Source organism: Kryptolebias marmoratus, linkage group LG19, assembly GCF_001649575.2.
Source record: "Kryptolebias marmoratus isolate JLee-2015 linkage group LG19, ASM164957v2, whole genome shotgun sequence".
Lineage (NCBI taxonomy): Eukaryota > Metazoa > Chordata > Actinopteri > Cyprinodontiformes > Rivulidae > Kryptolebias > Kryptolebias marmoratus.
Genome location: NC_051448.1, coordinates 2,306,347 through 2,334,047, shown reverse-complemented (window position 1 = coordinate 2,334,047; position 27,701 = coordinate 2,306,347). Strand labels below are relative to the sequence as shown.

Genomic DNA, 27,701 nt, shown 5'->3' with positions numbered 1-27,701 from the left:
GTTCCCTCACCTGTTCCTCGTTCCCTCACCTGTTCCTAGTTCCCTCACCTGTTCCTCGTTCCCTCACCTGTTCCTCGTTGCCTCACCCTCAGCCCTTCATATTCACTCTCTGGTTTTTCTCTCTCTGCTGGTTCATTGTTGCAGAAATGCACCGTCTGTTTTTCTTTCTTTGTGTCTCCTCGTGATTCCCTGAAGTATATATTTGTAAGTTTTGATGCAATGACAGCCTTTTGTTTTGTTTTCTTTAATAATAAATTAGCTTATTTTTCAGTTCCTTGTGTCGGACTGCATTCTGGGTACAATCCTCCTACAAACCTTTTACAAATACACAAAAATATTGGACTTAAAATCTAATTTTTTTATGTTTTAGATTAAATTTTACCCCATTAACCAGGATTTGATTTCCATATATGAAAACAAAGATTTTATCTACATTCATACTATCAGAGCCATTTTTGAAGATGATGATTTTAATTTTCTCTTCCAGTGGTAAGTCGCATATAAACTACTTGAAACAAACTGTAAATACTGCAAATATGAAGTATTTTCTGCATTTGTTCCAGAGCCATGCCGTCTTTTCTTATCTCAGGTATGAGACGCCTCTGGGCTCCTCTGAGTCCTAACCTCTGGCCTCCCCTTTGCCTTGCAGACATTTTCTGCTTTGATGAAGAGACCTGCTGCATTATACATGAAATACTAAAAATGGAAAATGAGCTGCAGGGCCTCTGCTACACCAAAGGGACTAAAGGAGGAGGAGGAGGAGGAGCAGCAGCTGAAGGATTGACCTGCCTTCACATAACTGACGTCTGAAGGAAAAATTAAATAGGTGTGAAGGGTCAAACATGTGGGTGGAGGATCCTGCAGTGACAGCAACATATGAGAAGTAAAGAAATGAAATGGGTAAGAAAGGAAAACATAAAGATTTATTGGAGCTTTACAACCTTCACCTTCCTTCAGTTGAGCATTATTTGCCTATGATTTTTTTAATAGATGGGACAAAAGAATGAAAATAGAATCAAAAGTATTAGGGGGAAAAAAAATCACACTAAATATCTGCAGACAGCACTGAAAGCCTCTAATAAATTCAATATGTGGTGATTTGTCTTTTTCTGGGTTTTGTTTTAGTTATCTGGTTTGTTTTGTTTTTGTTTTCTATTTTTAGTTATCTGGGTTTTGTTTTCTTCTTGGTTCTGTCCTCCTTGTGTTTGTGTTCTCATTTCCACTCTTCCCCAGTCATTCATTTGTCTGTTAGCCACGCCCATCTTCACCTGTCCCGAATAAGTAATCATTCCACCTGTTCCCACTCACCTCGTTATCCCCAGTCTTTAAAACCCGGTCATTTCTCTCCATACCTCGCTGGTCCATTGTCTAAGGTTTGTTTGATGTTTGCTGTTAGTCTCTTGTCTGTTGCATGTTTCCATTTTGTTCCTGGTTCCTGGTTTTGTTCCTGCTCCAGCTCTTGTTATGTTTGCCTTTTACTTAGTTCTGATTTCGTTTATGTTTCTATTGGTTTGCTGCCCCGTCAGCTTTTGTTTTTGTTTGTTCTTTAGTTAAATAAATTAGGTTTTTTTGAACATGAGTCTGCACACTGGGTTCGTCTCCGTCACCTCCCCCGATCATGACACAATAAAGCAACACATCATTTAACCACCGAATATCACGCAGCTGAACAGGTGCTGCACTTCGTCCTGTGCTGGACTGACGCTGTCAGAACGGATAGATGAAAACCAAACTGGATTTTACCGTCCGACACTCTCATAACGAGGTCGTTAACGACCAAAACTGGAAAACTAACAGTCAAATGATGATATGGAAGAAATACTAACGACATGAGGTCAGCTGGATTCCTCCAGAAGAAATGTGAACTTTTGTGCAAGAGTTTCCTCACAGTTTTATATATTTTATGACATAAAACATGAAAAATTCAGTGTGGTAGTAGCTGATAATCATCCTCTACACGTACTTTAAGCATTAACACGTCTCACAAGATGTGTCTTTTAGAGCTACTTTATATGAAAAAAGTTTTACAACCTTTTAGTTCTTTGAGTTGACAAATAAGAATCCTAAATATTTAGTAGATACAAGCGAATGATTTCCGGACCCACCCAGTCAGAACCACTTCAGCGTTTTCCTTGACGCTGGCCTTCTCCGAGGCAGGAGTCGATGATAAGCAAATAAGCGAGTAAGGGGATTTATTTTTGACTCCTGCTGCAGGTCACTGCTGAGTGTTTACAGATTCAGAAAGAAGACTGAGGAAAATTAAAAACGACACAAGATGGAGAAAAATCTGTTTACACCAACAGGATGGTTTGTTTTTTTATGACAACATTTATATATTCTGATGCTGAACCGTCCTCGTTGGAGCCGGTGGCTTCACTCAGGAAGATAAACACATTACAAATGATTTTCTTTTCAAAGCTCGGCACGGTTAAAAAAAAAAAAAACACCCACTTCCTGCTTTATGGCATAAAGCACGCCAGCAGATTCTCCTCTTAATCTAACCCAGGGACACAACCTGCAGAAGCCTGTAAAATCATGTTGGTGATGGTTGTTTTCTTCAAAGGTAATTATAGTAATGACTCCTACTGTCTCAGAAAACAAACTGCAAGGGATAACCCCTAACCTTCTGGGAGGAGTTATTAGTTTCACTTATTATTATTGTTGCCAAAAGGCAAAAAAAGGCCTCTGCAGCTAATCAACAGTAGTCAACACAAAAATGTCTATAACTCAAGTAATTTTACAGATATTGTGCTTAGATTTGCTGTGGTAGTAGCTGAGAATCATCCTTAACTTATACTCTGAGTGCTAACAGATGCTCACAAATTTGCTTGAGATTTTCTGTCTGACTGGAGCTTATTTATAAAGCAAATTCATAACAACTGTTATGATCCAGAAGAACAAATGAAAACAAACCCTTCAACTAAACATAAAAACAATAAATTAACTCTTAAACAAAATTAAAACTCAATGTGTTTTAAGAGCTCACTTATAAACAGGTTAAGGAGCCAACCTTCAGGAACAGTTGGCTCTATAATTTACGGGCCGCAGCTATAAAAGCTCAGCTAAGACCTCCGGACAACTGCAAACAATCAGCAGATCTGCAGCCTGGAGGTGCACGTAAGGTTGAGAGAGGTTGACCATTCAGCAACCTACATGTCAACAATTAAACCTAAAAACGTTTGAAGGTAGCTGATTCAGAAAGCTGCAGCTCGACAAACTTTACAGCATTTATAAAGAAACTTCACAGAGAGACACAACATGGCTGAGAAGGTTTCTGCTGTAAAGAAACCTTGTAGATGTCAGTGGGTGAACATTTAACAGCTGTTAAACAGTCATGCAGCAGGTATTCTGCTCTGATTTATTCAAATTTTTTGACCTCTAAACACTGAAAACAAATGGTTGTTGTTGTTCTTTCGGCTGCTTCCTTCTTCAGGGGTTGTCACAAACTCGTATGAAAGATTTGACGGTTGTTTTACATCGGATCCCCTTCCTGCAGCAACCTGGGCTCGAACCTGCAGCCTCGGGATTACAGGACCGTGGCAACGACCGCCAAGCTTTGAAATACACACAGCACTGACAACTTTCAAACACTGTTTTCATATATTTTCTTCTGATTCCTGAATCTTTGCTCAAACTCATTTCCATCTTTACTAATAAAAGGCCTAATAAAAGGCAAGACATTTGAACTCAGATCATCTTATGATGAGAAGAGACGGAGTTGTAGCTGTTTTGGTCAAACCATGAAAATAAAAATATGCATAATATCCTGTGATATCATCAGATCTCTAAGAGTTAATGATTACTTTCTGAGACTTTCACAGAAATCAGTGTTGATTCTAGCAGGTAATGCCAAAGTTTCAAGCAAAGATATTTTACAATCTGTTAGCCCTCAGGGTATGTGCTGGGAACGACTCTCAGCTACTATCGCACCAAATATTGGCTTAATACCTGTAAAAATGACTGAGTTGTCTGGTAATGATGTATTTTTCTAATGCTACAGACAAACACACACAAATACAGGTCAGGCAATAAAAAACATGATCAGGACGGAGTGTCAAAGTGTCTCAATTATGACTTGATTTGATCTCAATTTATTTACTTTTTGTAAAAGTTGTCTTTTTGTTTCATAGGTTGTCAAACCTTTTCAAAGTTGTCTCACATTTCTCCCACTTTCAGTCGCTGCCTAGTGAGATAGTCTTTATAAAATGTAATTTTTAAAAACAGCCTCACTAAAAGTTGATCCTGAAAAGATTGTTTTGAGAGCTTCGCAGTCAGCCGGCAGCTCTGATTGGATATAATTACTGTCACACTGAGGCCCAGCAGGTCGGAAAACTTTCAAAAGTTAAACAATAATAATAAACTGATGGTTAGCTGTAAGTGTGCTTTACACAAACTGTAGCTCATATCTTCCTGGAGAAATACATTTGATAAAAACAAGTTTCATCCATGAGAAGAAATTAAAGCTGATCGATGATTCTGGGGCGAGAAACGAAGGAAGGAAAGATGTTGAGGTTTGTTTTAAATACTCACAAAGTCCAGAACTCGCATCTCTGGACTCTGTTTAAATTTTAATGTTGTTTTGGTTTTTACCTGCACTCAGCTCTAAACAGCAGACAGACGCAGGAGACACTTAAAAATAAAACACTGGTTTTTATCTGCTGGATGCCTGAACAGCAATTTGTTTGCTAAGCTGGTTTCACAGCTTGTTTCTTTTTCATTAAACTATCCAAAAATAACAAACTAACATTAAATAGTTCTCTTACTTCCTCTGAAGATGCAAAATAAGGACAGTGAATTGCTTCTCTGTTTTGCTCTTTGCAGCAAAATTATGTTTCAATAATAATTAGAGCATTGCTGACAAATCCACCTTAATAACAGATCATTAAACTTCTACAGGCAGCAGCTTAGACAACATGTTAAAACGTGTCATTAATGAGAATTATTAAGTTAAACAAGTTTAATTGTGCCTTTTCAGAAGGGATAATGAATGCAGATATATTTAGGAGTTTTACAACTCTCAAGTGCTGCTGTGTGAAGTGACCTCAGATCAGCATTGATCGGCTAAAATCAATCCTGGAGCTGGCGAAGGACGCGGCATCAGATATCAGTTACAGCAGCACATTCAGGAGGTGAGTCAGCATCTGATACTGAATAAACACCAGTGATTTATACACAGACTGTAACCAGACTTTGGCAGTAAAACCCAAACAGCCACAGAAATTATTTATTTAACAGAACCAAACCAATTAGGCTTCCTCCTGGAACATAAAGAACAAATCGATCTAACAGTGAAATTGATCTCAATTAAAACTGCAGCCATGGGGGGAGAAGGAGAAAACCGACATCAGAGACAAGAACAGAGATTTCACCTCGGACAGGAGGAGACGCAGGCGCTCAGTCATGTGTGAAACATTTATTTCATGTCTGAACCGGATGGAGCCGGTCAAGACTCACGTCTCCCAGGCTGATCATTTATTATTCAAGTTTATCAAAGAGAGCTGTGACAACAGAGATCCAAAACAGATCCAGATCCACCACATCCCACGCTGCTGGACCAGCAGGAGGATTTGTATTTTATTTATTTATTTTAACTTAATTTAACCAGGAAAGAAAAATCTCCTTTTCAAGACTGCCCAGCAGATAGACAGCAGTACAGATGAAGGCAAGTTACAACAATCAAAGCACATCAGTCATGATTTTAGGATGGTTTTGGAGGCACTTAAGCACTCCTAAATTTAAATTTAATTCAGCACACACAAAAAACGTATCATCAAATGTAAAATGAACCATGAAGCAGTAAACTCTGAATGTTTGCATACTGAAATTAAACATACTTTTATTTTGAAACTGACACTTTTTAAAAAAGTGATGACCTGTACACGGCCTAGAAAGCAGAAGTGCAAGCCATCCATCCATTAATCCATCCAAAGCCATGGGTTTAAAATATTGCCCAAATGAAAATATTGCCCACTGCTCACCTGCAGACACTCAGAATTCAGTCAATTTGCCCATTTTCACACAATTTTGACTCGCCAACTACTCTTTAATAGCCGACAGGTAATATCACAGTGAGATACTACCTTAAGAAAGACATTAACAACTTTATGAGGCAAAGTAAAGAGAGAAATTTGAATGTGAGTTCAGCTTGCATAAACAGAGCAATTCGCTGCTGTTTAAAAGCTTGGAACTCTAAACCTTTCAGCTCCTCAGAAATGAGAAGTAAACTCCTGTATAAACTGATGTGTGAATGGGTGAATGTGACTTGTAGCGTAAAACCACTCTGAGTGGTCAGAAAGACCAGAAAATGCCCTATAAATACAGTCAGTTTACCCTTCTAAGGTCCAACTAGAGCAGTGGTGTTCAATCCTGGTCCTCAGAGCCACCATCCTGCAGGTTTTCCTTATTTCTCTGCTCCAACACACCTGATTCAGAGGTTAAATCACCTCTTCTTGTTCTGCAGAAACCTGTTAATCACCCATTGATTCAAATCAGGTGTTGGAGCAGAGAAACAAGTAAAACCTGCAGGATGGTGGCCCTGAGGACCAGGATTGGCCACCCCTGTTTTAGATGTTTCTCTGCTTTAACACACCTGACTTGAATGACTGAGTGATTAACAGGCTTCTGCAGAACTTGAAGACCTGCCGAAGAGCAGAAAAAACACCTAAAACCTGCAGAATAGTTGCTCTCCAGGACCAGAACTGGACACCACTGAACCAGAGCAACAAAGCTAAAGTACCTTCCTTCCTGTGCCTTAATTTCTAACTGTGTGGATATTTGCAACATGTCAGCCTGGAGCTGTTGCAGAAAAGGCCATTAGTTCTAAAAAGACTTTGATCAAATAAATGTTTTAACAGCCAGCGTGAGCCCATCAGCGTTCCGCTTGTGAACAGCTGATGTGATGAAACCTGACGTGTGTCGTCCACCGCTCCGTGTGTGTCTGAGCTGCGGTCATAAATCTTCTCCCTGCGTCCTGCTTCTTCACTTTTTGTACAACACATCAGGCTGATGAGCTCCGTCCATGTTCTGCTCTGCTTCTGTCGCTTTTCATCCTGATGAGAGCGACTTAACGTGTCCTCAGAAGGGGGAGAAGAGAGTTTGTTGGGGGGGGGGGGCTTTCAGGTTTTTAAAGTGTAGCCTGGAGTGGCGACAATATTTACTTCTGGCTTGTTCTTTAGAAAAATCCCTTTATGGAAAGATGGATGGATGGAAGCATGCATTTAGTGCAGAAGTGGAAAAAAAGAGACATTAAAGAAGAAGCTTTCTGTGACAGAGCTGTGCTACTTCAATGTGTGCTGAAGTTTATTCTTAAAATAACTTTTTTTCTCCTTTTCTAAAGAAAAAAGCACATCCTTGTTCCACTTCTGGACCAGAGACTTTTATTCAATCTGTTCAATCAACAGTTTTTTGCCCTCCTGCTCTTGTTTTGTATCACGTCAGTCCATGTTCACCTCCAAACCTTTTAAGGAATCCAACCAATTCACTTCTGATGCTCAAATCAGTTCTCCCATTTCTTCCTCCCTGGAGTTACCTTTTACAACCCCAATTCTGCAGAAGTTGAGACATTGTGCAAAATAGAAATAGATTTGCAAATCTCATAAACCCTTATTTTATCCACAGTGGAATATAATAAACTAAGAAATTGTACAATTTTTTAAAACAAAATAAGGTATTTTTGAATTTTATGGCAGCAAAAAGTTGGCGCAACAGAAGGCTGTAAAAATAAGAAACAGCTGGAGAAGCATTTACTAAATGCCATTTAGTAACTAATTAGGTTAATTGGCAACAAGTCAGTAAGAGGACTGGGGACAGAAAGAGCATTTTAGAGGCTGAATCTGTCAGAAGTAAACATGGGCAGAGATTCACCTGTCTGTGTCTATAAATAATGAAACATTTCCAGAATAATGGACTTCAGTGGAAAATAGGGAAAAATTTATTTATCCCATGTTTAATCATTCATAATATCAAATGATTTGAAGAATCTGGAGAAATCTCTGAGGTCAAAGGTCAAGGCTGAAAGTCAACATTGGACGGCCGGGATCTTCGGGCCCTCAGGGGCCACAGGATTAAAAACAGGTCTGATTTTATTCTGGTCATTCAACAATCAGTACAAGGCAGAGAATATACAAAATAAAAACGACGATAATAATTTAAAAGGTAATTTAACAAATATAGTTGGATAGTTCAGTTTTCTGTGTATTTGTCTCTAATGCCTGCTTTTTAACATCTCTTTATGAATCCTGAGAAGCTACTTTTATGTTTAGATCATTACAAATAAAACATTTTAATGCAGCAGGTTTATAACTTACATTATCCACTCCTGGTTCCCAGTTCCGAAAAATACTCCAGTTTAAGCTGCTGGTGGAGAAGAGAAGGTCACAGCAGTTAAACTCACCAACAGGGATTATATTTAAATTAGTTTAAATTTCCACTCGTATCCCATTTATCTGCTCTGATTAACAGTGTTCTTCAGTGTTTTATTGTACGTTAAGTGGTAATTAATCAGGTCTGGACGCCATCAGAGCTCCTGCAGACGTTTCTATGACCTTAAATCTGTGTAATAAGATGCTGCCTGTTGTTGTTTTTCTCTTTGTGTGTATTTTATGTGTGTGTCTGATGGCGTTGACCTGCCTGCGTGTCCAGATTGCTCTGCGACACAAAAAAAAACAAAAAAACTTGCTGTTCTGCCAAACAGACGGGAGGGAGCAAGGTGCAGCGAAATATCAGGACCAGATTCTCCCTGACTCAATATTCCAGAAGATTCTGAGCATTGTTTTATATATATTTTATTTATATTTCCATGCTACCATCTGCACATTTACATACAAACATAAATAACTTACATTTTGGGCTCTTTGTAACAAACTAAATGTGTTTTTGTAACTATCAATGTGTTTAAAAAGACTGTTTATTGGTATAGTTACAGTTTTTTTTTTTATCTAAAAGCCAAAATTTTATTAGTCATTTTATTTTACAAGTTTACAAGAAAGTTTGTCCACTTGGAGGCAAAATATTAAAAAGTAATAGGTCTCATAAGATTTTTACACTGAACTTCACACGTTTCCATGACAACGTTTGTACCCTAAAGGAGCACCACCAGGCAAACCCATTAGCCAGAAATTAACGAGGGGCTGTCAACTTTTAATTAAGATAAGACCTCAAAGCCCCCAAATAAAACATAAAGCTACATGAAAAATGACTTTAGACTGATCCAGACACACAAATCTTTTATAAAAATGCCATCATGGATGGTTAAATGTTAAACTGAAGCACTAAATCAATGACAGATGAATCACATAAAGTCATCAAAAATGGAGTTTTCTAATAAATAAACTTTGGTCATTAGTTCAGTTGGTGATCACTCGTTCTATAAGTCGTTCCTGCACCACTTTATGGTTTTCTATCAGACACAAACATCAGCTTCCTGATTGGCAGACGTCCGTCTCCCTGAGCTGCAGATTCCTCTCTGCAGGAGGTTAATTTCTGTTTACTGCCAGTCAAACTAATAAAAACATGTGTAGAAGAATTCATGCAAAGATTAAAGCTGGAAGCTTTCGCTTGTTGTTAGAGTAAAAAAACAATTTTGTTTCGCAAATCTAATTTTTACAACGTGTCAGGAAGAGTATTGTACAAATTATCCACAAAGACAAATAAAAAAGCAAACTTAAATACCTGGAAGTAATTTCTGCCAAACTACAACAGAATAACGCAAAAAAGAACAATTTGGTTTTCACTGAAGTGTTGTTTCTGTCTAAACTGTTAGGATGAATCAGCTGAAAGTGACATTAATTGTTTTACCACCTTTTATTGTTCTCTAAACTTGTAGGCAAACAGAATCATTTTATTCACTTTCCTGCAAAATAGTCTCTTCAGATATTTCTTCTGCAAATCAGGTAATTATATGATTTACATTTTTCCCACCAGAAAAGTAAATGTTTAAATGATAAGTAGACAATGTGAGGTTTTGTGTCTTTCTTGGTTTTTGTTAGTTATCTTGTTTTCCTTTTTGGATCGTCTCTGTCTCCAGTGTTTTTCTATTCATCCTCAGTCCACACTGGGTTTGCTGCCACGCCCACCTCCACCTGTCAGTAACGAGTTTCACACACCTGTGCCCACTTACCGATCATCCTCTGTGTTTTATAAGTCTTCTCCTCCACTCTCTGCTGGTTCATGCTTGTTGTCCTTCATCCATGTTTTACCTCTCCATTCTTCGCTTGTCTATGTTTGTATTTAGTCTTAGTTTTTGCTGCCGCGTCAGCCTCTTTGTTTTTATTTAATAAATTAGTTTTCTTTAAGATGAGTCTGGGTTCGTCTCCGTTTCCCCACACCTCGACAGACGATTTAAATTTAAAAATGATGAATTTAAGGTTCTCAAAGGAGAAAAAGTGCGAAGCTTTTCCTGTAAACCCTGGGCTGAAACTGTGGGTAAGTGTGAAACTACCCGACACACAAACACTGTGGCTTTTATAGCAAAATTAAAAATGTTTGCTCTTTTGGACGGATGTTTTAACATTCGCTCCTTGAAACATGTAACATCGCTTCAGGTTAAATACAGTAAATCTATAAAAGACACATGATGTTTTAAATGCTTCAAAAATATCTAAAGGCATCTTTTATTTCTGGTCTTGGCAAAACACTGATGGACTTTTCTTTCTTGAGTTTACACCTAAAAGGGTTTAAATGTGCTTCTGATGAGTCAGTTGCTGTGATTTTGCAGAAAACATTCCCTGGTTGCATGAAATCAAAGTTAGAAAATCTGAAACTCTCTCTTTAAGTGCTTATGAACAAAGAGCTTCGTGATGTTTTCTGATGAAGACTCAGTTTACAGAAACTTGGATATGATCTTGATTTTTTTGGCAGAGAACACAAACTGTTGGCAGCTTTTCTTTGAAATTATCTTCAAAAGCCAAACTGTAAGCAGCTTATTTTACTGAAATGGGAGAACATTTGGTCATAATGTCATCCTTCTGCAGTCAGGAGATAACAGAGTTTAAATCGAGACGTGACTGTAAAGGCAAACCTGGTAAACAGCCTCTTTGTTCACATCAAACTTAGCTGACCTTTTATTTGCAGATTGCATGAACAGATGATTGATACAGAAAATATGTTTGAACGCTGATTTGATCTGTTTTCTTTCAGCTGCAGAAACGATCACTGAGAGCAAAGCAGCTAAATATCAAATCTTAAAGTTTCAGCTTCATTTTCTGTCCTAATTACTCTGTTTCAGCCTTTAAAGACAAATTACACAGTGGTGACCAGACGTTTTATAATTTATTCAGTGTAAAAAGTTCTATAAGTCAGTTTGCTGGAATCAGATCAGTGATATTTTTTCCGTCATTATCTCCGAAGAACAAAGTGTTCAGATATTTCACGCTGCTCCCTGAGAAGATCCAGTGGGTCTCTGTTTATCTCTCCATGCATATTCCACAGGCTTATTGGCACAGTTTTCACAGGAGCCCCAGTTATTCTGGAGGAGTGTGTACGTTGCGTAACAATGCTAATGCAGAGTGAATCCGCCGGGACTTCTCTAACTGGAGCTGGAGTTGTTTAATGTGGTTCAAAAAGCTGCAAATATTTCAACATTAAGGGGGACAAATTCACACCAGCAAAACAAACGTGAGGAACGGTGTTTGTTATGGTTTGTTAGTGGCACAAAATACCTGATTTATTTATTTAAATAAATAAATAAGTAAATTATAATTTCATAAATACGTATATTTTTTATTAAAGATATATATTTTTAAATATAGATTGTAAAAAATTAGATTTTTATGCAGAAATTCCTGCTACAGAAAGGCTAAAATGAGCTTCATTTGATAAAGCTTTTTGACTGATGAAGTTGCAGCAGATTAATTTTGATTTAATCAAATGATTTAATAATTGGATAATTATCTCAGCTGATCAAAGCAAAGCATGAAACTTATTGAAGTTTCTTCAAAAGGAGCCCATTTAACTCGTTTACAGCTCTATGTATTTAATCTGGGGTTTCATTAAAGTAGCTTTGGATTTCTAAGGTTCAAAATAAGAAAACTAATTCTGGTCACTGCTTGTGTCTTTTTAAAACTCTCCACCCAACCTGTAAACTTTCTTCTGACTGGTCCATGAAGAAATCCTTCAAAGGGAAACACCTGAAGCTAATATCTGACTGGTTCTGGACAAGCTGGAGTCTTCAGAATGTCTCGTGGCGTTTCCTGTGCTTTTTAATTTACTTGTGTGAATTGGAGAAGCGTGTAGCCAAGTCGCTTGAGTTTTCAACATGCTCAATAAATTTGTAGGACAAATTTTCTCTCAAACTACTCAGGAAATCAATATAGGTGTCTCCTACCTGTCTCAGGAATGCTAAAGCTGCATTTTGACACTTAAAGGTCTCATCAGGTCTAAAAACCACACTAACAATGAATAATAATGATTAAAAACTGATCCAAATCTGCCTTTCTTCCTTACAAAAGTGTCCTACAGTAGACTGAATCAAAAATATGGGGAGGCTGTTACGGTGGGTGCAACATTAGCCAAGTTGGGCAACAAAATAATGTGCGCAGCCAAGAACCCAGCTCTTCTCCTCTGGCCTCGTTTAGTTAATCTGGAACATGAGCGGGACAAAAACTTTCCCCAAGCTGCTGTCAAGCTGTGCTCACTAACATGTGAAGTTTTCAGTGTGGGGATTAGGTTAGGCTGCTGACAGATGGAGAAACACAACAATCTGAGGTTTGTTTGCTCCACCGAAATCTTAAAATTCCAGCATATTTTGCATGGTTACACATCTTAGTATTCTGATTTAAGGGGGATACATTGTTCTGATTAAACACTATAAAACTCCTTCCATTGATACTTTTGATTCGAGTGGAGGATTTATTAAAATAAATACAAAAACTAACAGGCTTATGTGGAAATGCTGCTGAATCAACAAATCTTTGAATTAATTCAGGTTATGCTGAAAGTTTCTTAGGTTTAGTTAAAAAAACAACACTTTGTTACCTTTAGGAAGTGATGACAGTTTTACTTGATTCTGTATCTTGTTTCTTTGCAGTCTGATACCAAAAGACTTGAACCAAATAACTGTGTTGGATGAAAACGTTCAAGTATAAAATGATCTAAATCATAAATTGATCTAATTTATGAAAGTCAGCTGCTTTTATTTAGCCTAAAACTAGAGTGATTGTTTTAAATCTTATGGAAATCTTGAGTTTGACATGTTTTCCTGAATATTTTTGTCCGTTTCTTTGTGTTGAGCCACCTCCACTCAGAAGATCAGGATCAGAAATCAAAGGTATGAAGGGATGCTCGAACTGTTTACTGTTTGCTGGTATTCTGACTACAGCGCTTGCGTGTTAATCTGAAACAACACAGCAGATAATACATCACTCATTTCCATGACTCACGGTACATTTACAATCTCCTGCGCCGCAGTCGCTGACGCCTAATCAGCCGCCCCGCGAGCTCGTCGAGGGGAAGAAGACAGCCAAGAAAACACAGAGAAGCGTGTTTCTGTCTCGGCACACACGAGCACTCAGACACACAACAAAAGGGAGCCCATCTGGAGTAGAGGGCGAAGCAGATAGCGAGGCCTTAGGACATGTTGCCGTGGCAACGTAGCCAGGGTGGGATGGAGCGGGAGGGGTGAAGGAGGAGGCATGCTGTGTCTCGAAACTGTCTGCGAATGAAGAAGATGGTGCTTGTTGGAGGTGAAAAGTAAATAAATTTTAAAGTTTAATTCGATTTGTTTCAATTTGCGTTTCCATAGAAACGCTGAACAACTGGCGCAAATACTGGGCGATTAGTGCGTTAATTTGTCAAACAAAAAAATATATTTATGGGACTTTGGGCTGTTGTCGCGGCTTATAAACGGCTCCAACACTATTGTCTCTGGAGAGGAAAAAAGATGGAGTGACTGAACTGAGAGGGGAAGCGGAGGGAGGGGGGGGTGATGTTATTAAAGAACGAGGTGGGGGAGGGCAAAGAACACAAAAAGTGAAATGTGGGAACGCCAGAGGGGAGGGGAGAAAACACAAAAAGATGACTTCACTTTCTGCCTTCAGTCAGAACAAATCGTGGGTGTTTTCAGAACCGATCCTCCGGCTCGTGTGTCCCAGGATGCACCTGACGTGGCCCCGTTCAGACACATACGCATATTCACAAAGACAAAGATAATAATCCATGAATAAAGGCGTCCAGCATTCTGTCAGGAACCATTTTAAAACTAATATCATCATTCCTTTTTTATTTGAAGGCTTTTAGGATGGAGACCTAACAGAAGGATGTAAAATCGTGACACATAAGGGACCAAAGATGATGCTTTCAGGGAATTAGCAGGAATACATGCCGGATACTTACAGGGTATTTATGGAGGTACATACAGGGTAACTACAGAGTATTTACAGGGATTATATGGGGCAATTACAAGGTAAATAAAGGGTAATTACAGGATACTTTGTGGTTCAACAACAAGATAATTACAGGGATCGTATGGGAGAACTTACAGCGTAATTACAGGGTAACACAGAGTACTTATGGGTGTATTCACAGGTACTTACAAAGTACCTCTGGGAATCGGGCTGTTTTATGACTTGTTACCTTATTCTGTGCCCCAGAATAGCTTAATGTCTGTTCCTTAAAGCTTCTTTGTTATTTATATTCTGTACATTTTTATTTAACACTTAAATGGTAAACATGTACACAAGGTTTAGAAACAAAAGGTCCATTTTTTGGATTAAATTACATGATTAAAACTGAATGATTTTTAATCAAACTGATTAAAAATTTATATTCTAACTTGTTCAGGTCCTCCAGCGGGGCTCATAAATATCAGAACCAAATGTCACAGAAGTTCTGTTGGACCAGCTGGAACAAATTGATCTGTTCTGTCAAATAATGGGATCAATTAAAGGGGGTTTGGGTTATTGACAAGGTTCTGCATGACTGATGCTTTATCAATGTTCTAATGAAACCTGCTGGTTTCTTTTCTTTCCTCCTTTTTTCCTTATCTGGTCTCTAATTTTATCTTTTGGTTTCTTTCCTTTTATTTGTCTTTTTTAAATATGTTTAATTTGTCTTTCCTCTTCTCTCTCTTGTTGTCATCTTTTCTTTTTGCCAGTTTGTGTTTTTATTATGGGTTTGGGGTTTTTGTTGTTGTCTTCCATTATTTTATTTCTTTGTTGGTTTATTAAATTATAGTAACTCATAGTTCATGACTCAAAAGAGCAGAGAAACCATTTGCTGTGCTTCAATCCACTGATAAACAATTAACTATTATACTGGTGCTTTTAATGGCCACAGTGGGAATTTCTCATCCTGTGAATGCAACATTAACAGAATTAGGATAAAGTCTTCAAATTTACAAACTATTCCCAGCGTCAAAGTTGAGCTGTCGACACACATGATGCAAAATCTGCTTCTGCACAAATAAAAGAGTCTCCCGTTTGGTCACCTCATTAACAGGTCAGTGTTTCCACTTCCTGTGAACGGGTTAGTTAACTGTGGGTGACTCAGAGCAGCTCATTCATTACTGTGACAGATCACCTTCTCAAGGTGATTCACAGCTCTGCACAGAAAGCTGTACAGTTACAGTTCTGAGACATTAAAAACAATTAAACCACGTCTACAGAAGTTAAAGCAGCATTTCTTGAAGACATGCATATCGCTCGCCACCTTACGAGAAAAAGTTTGACATGAAGATCTCACAAAGTCTGTCAGTGCTCCAAGTATGTGTTAGGGATGACTATCAGCTACTATCACACCAAATTCCAGCTCCATATCTCTAAAAATGACTGAGTTAGAGGCATTGTTGTGTTTGAAAAGGTTGGTTAGTTGTGGCAGCTATCTTGAATCGAGTTGGCCCTAAAAGCTGTAGATGTGCATCTTTTTTTATTTCATTAAATTATATCCAAGATATTTTAGTAACAGACATGATTTTATGGTGAGGGTTAATAAAGACATTAAGATTAAAAATAAAATATTTTTATTTTTCTGTTTATTACAATTATTATTAAATCTTTTATCTGCTTTGATGACATTTTAAGGAGACATTTTCCATGTTTGTGAGACATTAAACATTACCAGATTATTTCATACAATGAATTATATTCAGAAGCATATTTGAACATGTTTTGAGAAGAAAAGAAGGTTGTGTAAATTCAAACTTTAATCCCTCTGTAACGCTGTAATCCTGCAGGATTACGACCTGATGGCTTTGAATTCCATCATGCACACTTTCACCTCCTGTGTTTTCCTGGACTCTTCAGCATAATCTCTTTAATGCAAGATCATAAAGAGCAAGTTTTTCATGCGAGTGGGAATATTAAGCATTTTCTTTCCAGAATCTAAACGTTTCCATGACTCTAAATCCTCAGAGTGCAGTCAGAAACAGGCAGCACATTAAAAACCTGGCTGGATGGATGCTCACCTTCAGGAGCCAAAACTGAATTCTGATTTCATCCAACTTATAAATTCAAATGAAGTCAGATGCTTCTATATTAACCCAGTCTCACTGCATAATTTCTAGTAACAGTTTTACAATTAGAGCTGAAAAAGCCGTCTGCCTTTCGTTTCCGTGCGGACACACAGTTTCCGTCTCTCCACACGATGACGTTGATGCTCGCCGCGCGAAGGTTTGGCGCTCAGCTCTGATGATGTCATCAAAAATGCTCAAGAGGAGGATGATGGGCAAGAAGGTCATGTTAATGCTTTCAGTCCAGAGAGCTCAGAAGTTCGTCACACACTACATTTTCCACACTCTTTACTTTTCTGCTTTGCCGTTTTTCGTAAATGGTCAGGATTACAGAACCATGTGTGGTTCGGTGTTACACTTTTTTATATTCAAAGGTCACAGTTCCCATCACGTCACATTCTGTAAATGTTGCAGCCACCTCACAGTTTCTAACTACTGATTACAACATCATTTCATTTAGAAGCTACTGACAATAATTCCTGTAGTATAGTTTAGTGAGTCTGGGCTCAATAAATATTCAAAACCTTTTTGTTTTCCATTTGCACTAAATCTATTATTGTCAGGATTCGGTTTTGTTTGTTTCTTTGTGTTTGATGTTTGTTTCTGGTTTCCTTTTGGTTTGGGTTTTGTTGTGTTCATGTTCTCTGTGCCTGTCATCATTCACTTCTCCTCAGTCTATCTCTTGTCTACCTGCCACGCCCATCTACACCTGTCCCAAGCCTCGTAATCATCCCACCTGTGCCCACTCTCGCTGATTTCCCTGGTCACTTTCTCCACTTCCTCGCTGGTTCCTTGTGCTTGATTTGCCCAGGTTTCTCGTTCCTTGTCTTGTCTTGCCTCACCGCGCCTCGTCAGTATTTGCACTTTTGGATTTTTGTTTTAGTTTGTTTAGCTGCCACATCAGCCTTTTGTTTTTGTGTTATTTTTATGTTAATAAATTAGTTTTCTTAAGATGAGTCTGGGTTCGCCTCCTTCTCCCCGGTTCTTGATAATTATAGTTTTAATATTAGACAAAGTCAGAATCCAAGGCTGAAACAACAAAAATCTTTGTGTATCTGCAAAACATTGTTCCCGTGTGGATGGGGCGACAGTCCCATGTCTAAACTAACCTACAACCTACAAAAAAACAACCTGAGGTTAGGTTGTTTCCTGTTTCTGGTGTATTTATGTCCTAAGGCAGGGGTCTCCAGTCCTGGTCCTCAGGGCCTCCATCCTGCAGGTTTTCCTTGTTTCTCTGCTCCAACACACCTGATTCAGAGGTTAAATCACCTCTTCATGTTCTGCAGAAGCCTGTTAATCACCCATTGATTCAAATCAGGTGAGTTGGAGCAGAGGAACAAGGAAAACCTGCAGGATGGAGGCCCTGAGGACCAGGGTTGGAGACCACTGTCCTGTGGTGTTTTAGGTCATTTTTGTTTTTTCTATGTGAAGGAATTAATTTATAAAAAATTGATTTGGAAAATCTGCATGTCAGTGTCGACAAAACCTAAGATGGGAGCAATCTTCCTTCATTTTAGCCATTAGCTCATCAATCTGGTAAGAATTAAACTTTTTCATTCAAAGAGTTTATTTTTACAACCAGAAGGCTAATAATTACTCACAACTCCTCCATAGAACCCCACATCAAAAAATCTATTTCTTCAATGTTTTATTTGCTTATAGTTATCTGACTGTTTGTATCAAAATCAGATAATCTTGGAGAAAAACGGAGGCAATTCCTCTCCGTAACATCCGCAGCAGATGTGAAGATGCTGATGCACACGGACGTTAAGTGAGCGAGGCGTTTGGTTTAAATCAGCCATCACACAACATTAAAGCCAACAACAGAATAAACTCTGCTTGGCTGCTCGAAACACTCACAGATCTGTGGATTGAAGTGACTCACTCAATCAGATGTCTGTTTGTGTGTCGGAGTGACTCAGGCTCACCTCAACTCTCCACACAAACTGTGCAGAGGCTGAAACCCGATTGTTGGGAACATTTTGAATATTAAAAGGACAATAAGATTTGAATTAATACTCGTTTTGAAGCTCTGATTAGTATTCACAGCTAGGGCATCCATGTGTTTATCTTTAGAATTAGAGTGTTTGTCTTCATTATAAAAAAAGAGCTCGTTGAGGAGGCTTCTTGATGGGTTTTTAATAGCTTTTAAGCAAGAAGCAGAGCTCCATATCACAACTTTTCATTCAGGGGAAAAAAGACCAGATCTGCAGCCAATTTACTGACAATTTTAGTAATGTTCTTTTGGAATTTTATCTGCCAAATCAAATCCAATCAAATCACCATATTTACCCCCATTCCCTTTGCATTCTACATCAAACAACAATCTTCCATTTGGATGAGCAGCTCAGAATGACTCAGAGCTAAGCTAACAGCTCTTATCAATAATTCAGGCTGTGATCTGCGTTTGGAGAGCCGTCAGAAATGTGTTAATTATGAACACCTCACTGTGGTGCCCTGATTAAATCCTCTGTCCCTCCTCTGTCTCCGACGCGCCTCGTGAGCGCTGTGTTGACAGAACAGAACTGATGTTTGCAGAAAAGGAAAATGTTTTAAATGATTCTGCTAATGCTCAAATACAATCAGGTCATAATGGAGCTTCAGCTCAAAACAGATGAACTGAAAACAGTTTGTTGTTTGTGCCAATTTACAAGTTTTATCATCTGACACCATGAAAAATGGACGATCATCTGTTTATGTTTGGGTGTTTGTTAGCAAAAGATCTCATCAACAACTGGGCGGATTTTAATGAAACTTTTAGCTGACTGATCTTAGCAAATACAAGAATGGCTTTAACACAGATATTGAGCTAAAGTTTGGTGTGGTCCAATACAAACTTTGAGAACAAATAGATCACAGCTGCTTCTTGTTTAAAATGCTGGCATGAGATTGGAGCAATATACATTCAGTCAAGGAATGGTAGCTTTATTTGTAAAGAAATGAGGAGCTCTCCTGAGCCGATCCTCTGTTGATTAAAATAAAAATATCCTCAAACTAGAAGCACTCGAAGAGCATAAACCTCCACCAACGCCACAGGGTCATTAAAATGTTGTAGGATCCAGATTGTGTTCTGGATCACCACCAGAATTTAATCTTTCGCTTTTTGTGACAACCCCAACATTTCCTGAAAATATCATCAAAATCTGTTCATTAGTTTTTAGGTAATCTTGCTGACAGTGAGACACTACTGAAGACACAATTTACTTCATGAAGGTAATGTTATTTGGTAAAACTTGGAGGTAAAAATCAACACAACTGTTGCAGTATTGACTTGTTTTTGGATATCAGATCATAAAATTACATCATCAGGAAAATCCTAAATAAACTAACAAAAGTATTATAATCTTTTCTGAGAAATTACTGCAGTAATTTAAACATATCAATCCAATTACATTTCTTCCAGACAATGCATATCAAAATGTTACCAAGAACATATCAGTTTCACTGATTTGTCTCCATAATCTGCACCAGTAATAGTAAAATAATATTTTGCACTGCATAAAAATATGGTTGCAACAAATACATTTACAGATTTGTCTCGTTTCAAAGATTGTATAAATATTACCTAACATGTCAGAGTTTTAAATGGTGGAACTGAGATCCTCTGTGGACCTGCAGCAGCTTCCAGAAACCAGTCCCTTCCAGTTTTTAAATCAATCTCACTATAAAGGGCCTCGGGTCACTGGATGGAGCAAATAAAATCTAACTGAAAATTACCTGCAGTAGATCCAATTTGATGTAACACATTTTACTTTCCCTGAAGGAAAAAAGGTGCAACAGAGTTATAAAAACGTCTCTTTCATTGCTGATACTAATGAAAGATAGCAGCCATGAGCCGGTGGCTGCTGCTTCCGTGTCCTCACTGGATCTTTTATTTCTTTTTTTAATACTTTTTGCCGTTTCTTTATATTGCTAACACTGAGCGAGATTATTAAGTTTTAGATGTCTGAGTTCTTTTGTTCCTAATATTTATGTGGCTCCTTATTCAGTGCGTGTTTTGTCTTTACAGGTGTGACAAATTGAGAACTTTGTGCATCTTCTTTGCAAACACTGGAGTTGTATGTGGCTAAAAAGTTACATTCTCTATCATTGCTTATGTGACAAACCCTGTTCTGTGGCTCGCATGAATACATTCGAATAGGAGTTAGTATCACTTGGCTGATTCAGGTCATCAACTGATAGATTAACGAGTCTCTTTTTTTCTTGCATAATTAAAAATATTTAAAGTGAATCTAGTGTAAAATTCATGTAGAATGCAGCTGTGACAGTTTAATATTATTAACAAACACGCCGGATAATCATTCACACGACTCTGCGTCTCACTCTTCCCTCAAGAAACACTTCCCTTCAGATTTTTCTTTGACTAATGAAGCCAAAAACAAACTGTCAGATGATTCAGAGGAACGCAATAACAGCCCCGCTCATCTGCACACAAAACTCCCACAAACACAGCAGCAACAGAGGCTTTTCCTCCCAGGTTTGGCTGCTTATCAGACAACAGCTGAACTTTCTGCCTGGGAGCTTTTTCTCCTCATTTTAATAACGATGTTAAATGTGTCCAGATGACTGAGGAGAGCCATGATTTTCTGTGCCATGAAGAATCCAAACACAAGTCCACTGAGAGATGTCTCTTTTGTACCTGAGCAAAACAAGACAACCAGCTCTCATCGGAGAAGGTCATCACTTCAACAACACTGGAGCTTTGACTGTCAGCACAGACAGAAAATGAGTTTGACATGTCTGTTTAAACTGCTGCCACTCAAATGATTTAAGGAGAAAGGAACATCTTCAGGGGCAGCAAGGTGGTACAGTTCTTAGCTCTGTCGCTCAGAATCACCTCCTGACCTTTCTGTGGGCAGTTTGCATGTTCTCCAGGTGCACAGGTGGGTTTCTTCCTGGTTCTCCAGTTTCCTCTCACATGCAAAACCATGCATGTTAAGTAAACTATTATCTCTAAATTGCCCCTAGTTGTTTGTCTGGTTTGTCTCTATGTGGTCCTTTGATGGACCTGTCCAGGGTGTCCCTCGTCTGGAGATAGGCACCAGCTCACCTGTGACCCGGAAAGAAAATAAATGGATTGGTTTGGGTTCTGTTAGGATTTGGGTTTTAGTATTCAGTTTGTGGTCTTTGCGTTTCAGTTTGAGTTTATTGTTTATTTGATTCAGTTATCTTGTTAGTCTGGTTCTTGTTCTTTGTGTCTTTGTTCACATCATTCACTTCTCCTCAGTCCATCTCTTGTCTGCCTGCCACGCCCATCTACACCTGCCCCAAGCCTTGCAATCATCTCACCTGTGCCCACTTCCCCTAACTGCCTCCTGTCTTTAAAACCCGATCATCTCCTCCACTTATTTCCTGGTTTGTTGTCTATTGCCATCTATTGTCACTTGGTCTAATTTCCCTGATGGCTGTTTCAGGTTGTCTCCCGCCCATGTCTGTTCAGTTTCTGTATTTAGTTGGTTTGGTATTTAGTCTTCTTCTTGCTGCCATGTCAGCTTTTGTTTTGGTTTTCTTTTCTTTTAATAATTAGTTTATTTTTCATCATGAGTCTGCACTCTGGGTTTGCCTCCTTCACCCCACACCATGACAGATTCATGACCCTTTTTTTCATTTAACTGACAAATCATTTGACAAATAGTTGCTAAAAGAAGAATTTCATATGCTTGAAAACTTCAACATTTTGAAAATAGGACTAAGAATATTGTTTTAGTTGGTTTTAAAAGAAAATCCCTTCATTTCTTACTGTAACATGAAAATACTTTTAGCTCTCGTGTGAATTCGATTGAGTAAATAAAACCTGTCAGGTGATTGGATAATGCTACCAATAAACTGATAAAAAAGCAAAGAAACAAGACTAGTGAACCATCCCATGAAAAATAAACAAAACAATGTTTCCATCTTGGAATGGAAACAGCCAACCATAGAGCCATTTTCACAGTCGATCCCTACCCAGCCTTCAAAACAAATCCCAGCAGAGCGTTCTGATCACAGCTTCCTACCTGCAGCCCCTCGATGGCCAGCCGCAGCATGCTGGGGGTCAGTTTGGACGCCTGCTTGAAGGTGAAATTGCTCCAGTCGATGATGAGGATGAAGCCGTTGACCTGCAGCTCAGGATCTTCTATCATGGATTCCAGTGACAGCAGGATTGCCCTCAGTATGTCCACAAATGTATATCTGGAAACAATGTGACAGAATACAGTTTACTAACAGACAGGACAGACAAAAGCTGCGATAATCTGGAAAACAAACCGTAAAAATCGCTTCACTAAAACAGTTGAGCTGTGATGTTTGCAGACAACATTGTTATCTGTAGTGAAAGTGGAGAGCAGGTGGAAGAGAGCCTGGAGAGGTGGAGGTGTGCTCTGGAGAGAAGAGGAATGAAAGTCAGTGGAAGTAAGACAGAATCTGTGTGTGTGGATGAGAAGGAGACAGGTGGAACAGTGAAGCAGCAAGGAGAAGAGTTACTGCACCTGGGGGCAACCATCCCAAGCAATGAGCAGAACTCACAGAGGTGAAGATGAGAGTAGAAATGGAATAAGAGGAGTGTTAGGAGTGATTTGTGACAAAAGAAGAGCTGCAAGAGTGCAAGAGAAGGTTAACAAGATGGTAGAGAGACCTGCTACGATGTTTGGTTTGGAGACTGTGTCTCTAAGAAAAAGACAGAAGGAGGAGCTGGAGGTGGCAAAGATGCCCAAGCTGCCTCAGTCTATTCAGAAATTGAGGTGATATGGTTTGGACATGTGCAGAGGAGGGACAGTGGACATATTGGACAAAGGATGTTGAATACGAGGCTGCCAGGGAGAAGGCGAAGAGTAGCAAGATGGTGGATGTAGTGAAGGAGGATCTACAGAGTTGTTGTGACAGAGGAGGACGCTGGGATGGGGGACATGGAGACAGACGATCCTCTGTTACAGACCACATCTTTAAAAGTATCTACAGCATTAACTGCTGTAGATACTTTTAAAGTTTCCACATCAAACCTTTTTAGGCTGCAACAAATTCAGAACAGAAACTTGCTGCAAAATATAATCAAAGTAAATATGTTTGGTTTGATTTGACCTAACTGAACAGATCAGGAGGTTTGATGACTTCTGTTAGCCTTGGAAACGTTAGCAAATAATCATTAGGATTTATTGTGTTTATTTCCTATAAAAGAGACTAAAAGTGAATCTGTCAGATTTTGTCTTTCAGATTCACTGAAAACCTTCCATTTGGTTTAATTTAGTCTTAAATCATGCAGGTCTTAGAGCTTTAATTGCTTTTAGTGATGACCATGTGGCTCCTGACATGTGATTAGTTGCCTCAGAGTGTCCTTGAGGATTTTCTTCCAGCTGATGCCTGGGATACTTCACAGTCCTGTTCACCAGCCAGGTTTTATTGTGCTTCCTGTAACCAGGACATCGTACTCTTTGTATCATCTTCTGCCATTCCTTTTTTGTGAAATTTTTGCTTTCCTTAAAGCAAGATAAATATGTTGTTCCTTCAACTGAAAGCTTTAAACAGACATAAGTTTAGCCTACAGATATGTTTACAAGTTGATATAAAATGTACATAACTATAAACAACCAAACAAAACATCTTTTAATTTCCATAACTAACAGTCAGAATTAAGCTAAAGTAGTTTACGAAATCTACAACCAGACCAGGTAATCCAACGTGTTTATAAACTCTGGTTATTCAAACAACAAATGACCTGATCTCTTTTTAAAGCCAAACTAAATCATGTTCTGCCCTGACTTCTGCCTTTAACCTCTGCCCAGATATTAATCCTGACTGGCCAGAGCGAGGCCTGTGTATTTATGAGAGCATTAAGCATTGGACAATGTTAAAAAAAACACAAAAAGTATGTTTTTTAAAAAATCAACGCAAATATATCCCAAACAGATTATTGAATACCTGTAGCATTAATATATAAAAAACAATAAACTCATTGTTTTCAAAATATAATTGTGAAAATCTTTAGGGGTAACTAACTTCCTGTTTATAAAAAAAAAAAAAACTCCATCCACACCACTTTATTTTTGACCTTAACACAGAACCTAATTAGTCACTGATCACCATTTATCTAATTGCTTTAATCACCATGACTTTACAGAAATTTTCACCACCACTGAGTCCTAATTTCTGGATTAAAGCAGTGGTTTGCAGCCAGCCAGGTGGCCAGGGGTCTGCATGTGATTAATGGGATTCAAAAGAGCACAAAGCATGTGATTAACAAGAAACCAACACTTCATTTCAAAGGATGATGAGATAACAAGACTCCTCTCCTGCAGACTGCAGATTGTTTGGAGTGCACTAACTTACATTTAACAAGTGTGTTATTGACATTTTTCAGAACATTAGCTTGTTAAAAAGGCTGTTGCTAAATACAAAGACATGAAGAATTTATCAGAAAATGAAAGTGAAGACAAGTTGTTTGGTCTTGAACCAGATTCCTGGTAATTATTAAAATTTTACTTGTGATGCTGTTTTTGATTTTGATCACCAAACTTAAATGATCAAAGAGACATAATAATCCTTACTGACTCACAACTTTTTATTCAATAAACCTGGAAATTTAGAAACATTCACTTTCTGCAAGGCAGTTCCTGTATTTAGTGACACATTATTTCGATAAATGTGATCAGACATGACACAGCAGCTCTGCAGCAGAATGGATTGAGGGACTCAACAGAAGCCATGGGTGGTAATTCTGTGGCTTTAAGAGCCAACTTTCTCATAAAAATCTTTAGTCCTGTTGAACCACTAACTCTAACAATGATGACATATTTCAACCAGTGATTTTTCTTCCACTCATCTGTGGTTGGGTTGTGAAAGTAACAGGTCCAGGAGGAAAACTCTGACGTCTCTCTCTCTAGTCTCTCCTCCTGGGGGATCCTAAGGTGTTCCCAGGCCAGGACACATAATCCCTCCACTGAGTTCTGGGTCTGACTTGCTTTCTCCTCCCAATAGAACCAACCCAGAGAAGCTCCAGAGGAAGGTATCTAGCAGGAATCCCAATCAGATGCCTGAACCACCTCAGCTGACTCTGTTTGATGAAGCTACTCTGAGCTTTCCCCAGATGATGGAGCTCCTCAGCTCATCTTTGAGGCTGAGCCCAGTCACCCTATGGAAGATCTTTTCAGCTGCTTGGATCCAGGACATTTTTTGGTTTTGATCCATCTTATGACCATAGGTGATGGTTTGAATGTAGACAGACATGTACATGGAGAGTTTTTCCTTTCAGCTCAGCTCCTTCTTCACCAGGATCAACCAGAACACCAGAGCAATGCCTGAACTCCTCCGGTTCAGGTAAAGACTGAGAAATTTCAAGTCTGGATTGAAGCAATCAAATATGCCAATCATATAAAGAATACCTATTCTGGTTTAGAATAGATCTCCATGTTTTTTTTAATGTACATTGGTCTGCATGGAATTTTATTTTGAAAAATTAGCACCTCTTTCCAACATTGGACCCATTTGCAGTTATTTTTCATGCACTAGCAAAACAACTAGCAAGAATGAGTAAAAGCCAAACTTCACTAGAGAGCTCCCCCACCCCCACGACTAGTCCATTGGAAAGTTGTCTTGTATGAAACTGGAGCAAAACAAGCTGTTCTCAAATAAAATAGGCACTCACCTCTGAGAAAGCTTCTTTCTTGTTTTAAAATCAGGTTGCCCTGATGCATGAATTCAGCTTCGCAAAGGAATGGTTTGATAAGAACCTTTTCAAGTCCTGCCAAAAGAGCACCACTGAATGCTGTCTTTGTGATCCTGAACAAAGTTGTACAGATGAAATGTTGAAGTGACCAAATAATTTATTTTTGTTCTAGTTTTCGAAATGGTTACATTATATCTTCAAAACTTGTTAAAGAAGGTTGTACGAAGAGATTAACCGTGACTGAGTGGTGCTGAATGGACAGCTCCTCAAACACAGATCTATATTTGTTCATTTAGATGGCTGACCAGACAACCTAAAAAATCTTTATTACCTGCTTTGGTCCCAGTTGGCTGCAAACAGGACCAAGATTTTCCTGCCATATCTGTCCAGATTGGAGAGCACACCAGGGAAACCATCCTTCAGGGCCTGTTTAATCCCCGGGTCTGTGGGTTTCAGGTTCTTGAACATGTCCAGGTTTTGCTGTCTGTACTCGAAGTACTGAGCCAGCAGCCGGAATGCCTCGAAGTGGTTGAACTTCCTGGCCCTAAGGAACCTGAGGATGAAGGCATCATCTGTCCTGAGGAAACCTATGTCCGGCCGAGTGATGATCATATCCCGGACCTCCTGGATGTCCTGGTGTAAAGTCTCAGAGTTTTCTTTCAGCTCCACCTTGGCCTTCTCCAGGGTCTCTGGAGAGAGGCCAGCCTGTAAGTGAGTCATCCTCTGCAACAGCTGTCCCTCCACGGGGGTTCACAACAGCAGCAGCCTTCAATAAAACAACAGAATAAACAGTTCCCTCCGGCAGCAACAGGGCAGGGAAGTGGCTTTTCTTTCTGGTCCCCTGATCAGTAGCTGACTTCAGATGGAGGCCTGCTGCTCTGTAATCCACCCTGAATTGGTCTCATCATCCTGTGATGCATTTTCAACATTAGGGCCGTTCACTTTTTTTGCACAAAACCATTCCCAAGAATTCAACTTCACCATAATTCCCCCACCCAGAATAGAAAGAAAGAAGTGGTCCAGGCTTCAGGCTGCAGATCCAACCTGCTGATCTGGGTGGTCTGAGCTCAGAACCGACACACAGCAGCTGCCTGCCTCCATGTCAAAGCCTCTCCTCACTGTTTCTCTCTTTCTGTGACACAATGACGACAGCATCACCGTCTCTCGGTGGTCGGCAATGCGGCACGACCCTGCAGCTCCTGCTACAGCAACAAACCTCCGCTTTTAGAACGCGTCTCCATCCGCCGACCTGCTGCTGCTGGTCCTGATGCTCCTGCTGGTCCTGCTGGTGGTTCTAAAGGCTCTGTCTCTGTGAATCCAGGCAGAATCTGCTGCTTGTTTCTGCCTCTATAACCCAGTTTTCATCATCCCTCCGCACACCATCATCCACCACGATTTAGATCTTTCACAAAGCCTCGAAGCAGCACATGTGTCCTGCAAGGTTTTTGTCCCCCTCCTCCTGCCGCTGGTTTCTGGGTTTTGGAAAGGGGTGGGGTGGATGAGATGAGGGGGGATTACCGTCTCCGCTCCTCCTGCTGCTGGTGCTGCTGCTGCCGTCTGTTCACTGGGAGACTGACTGACATCCAGAGAGTCTCTGCTCCGCCCGGTGGATGGACACCACCG

The 27,701-nt window shown here is 39.2% G+C and overlaps 1 protein-coding gene across 2 annotated transcripts in view; it reads right to left on the bottom strand.

Moving 5' to 3' along the window:
* The window catches only part of clvs2 (clavesin 2), a 52,143-nt gene extending 24,473 nt beyond the window's left edge, over positions 1–27,670 (bottom strand). For both annotated transcript variants that reach the window (XR_001809063.3, XM_017434921.3), the window contains exons 1-2: positions 26,410–27,670; positions 22,438–22,612 (exon numbers count right to left, since the gene is read on the bottom strand). Coding sequence is in view for 1 of the 2 variants with exons in the window: in XM_017434921.3 (XP_017290410.1) it covers positions 22,438–22,612; positions 26,410–26,798 (564 nt within the window). In the remaining variant the exon portion in view is untranslated. The remainder of the gene's footprint in view (positions 1–22,437; positions 22,613–26,409) is intronic.
* Between the last annotated feature and the right edge of the window lie 31 nt (positions 27,671–27,701).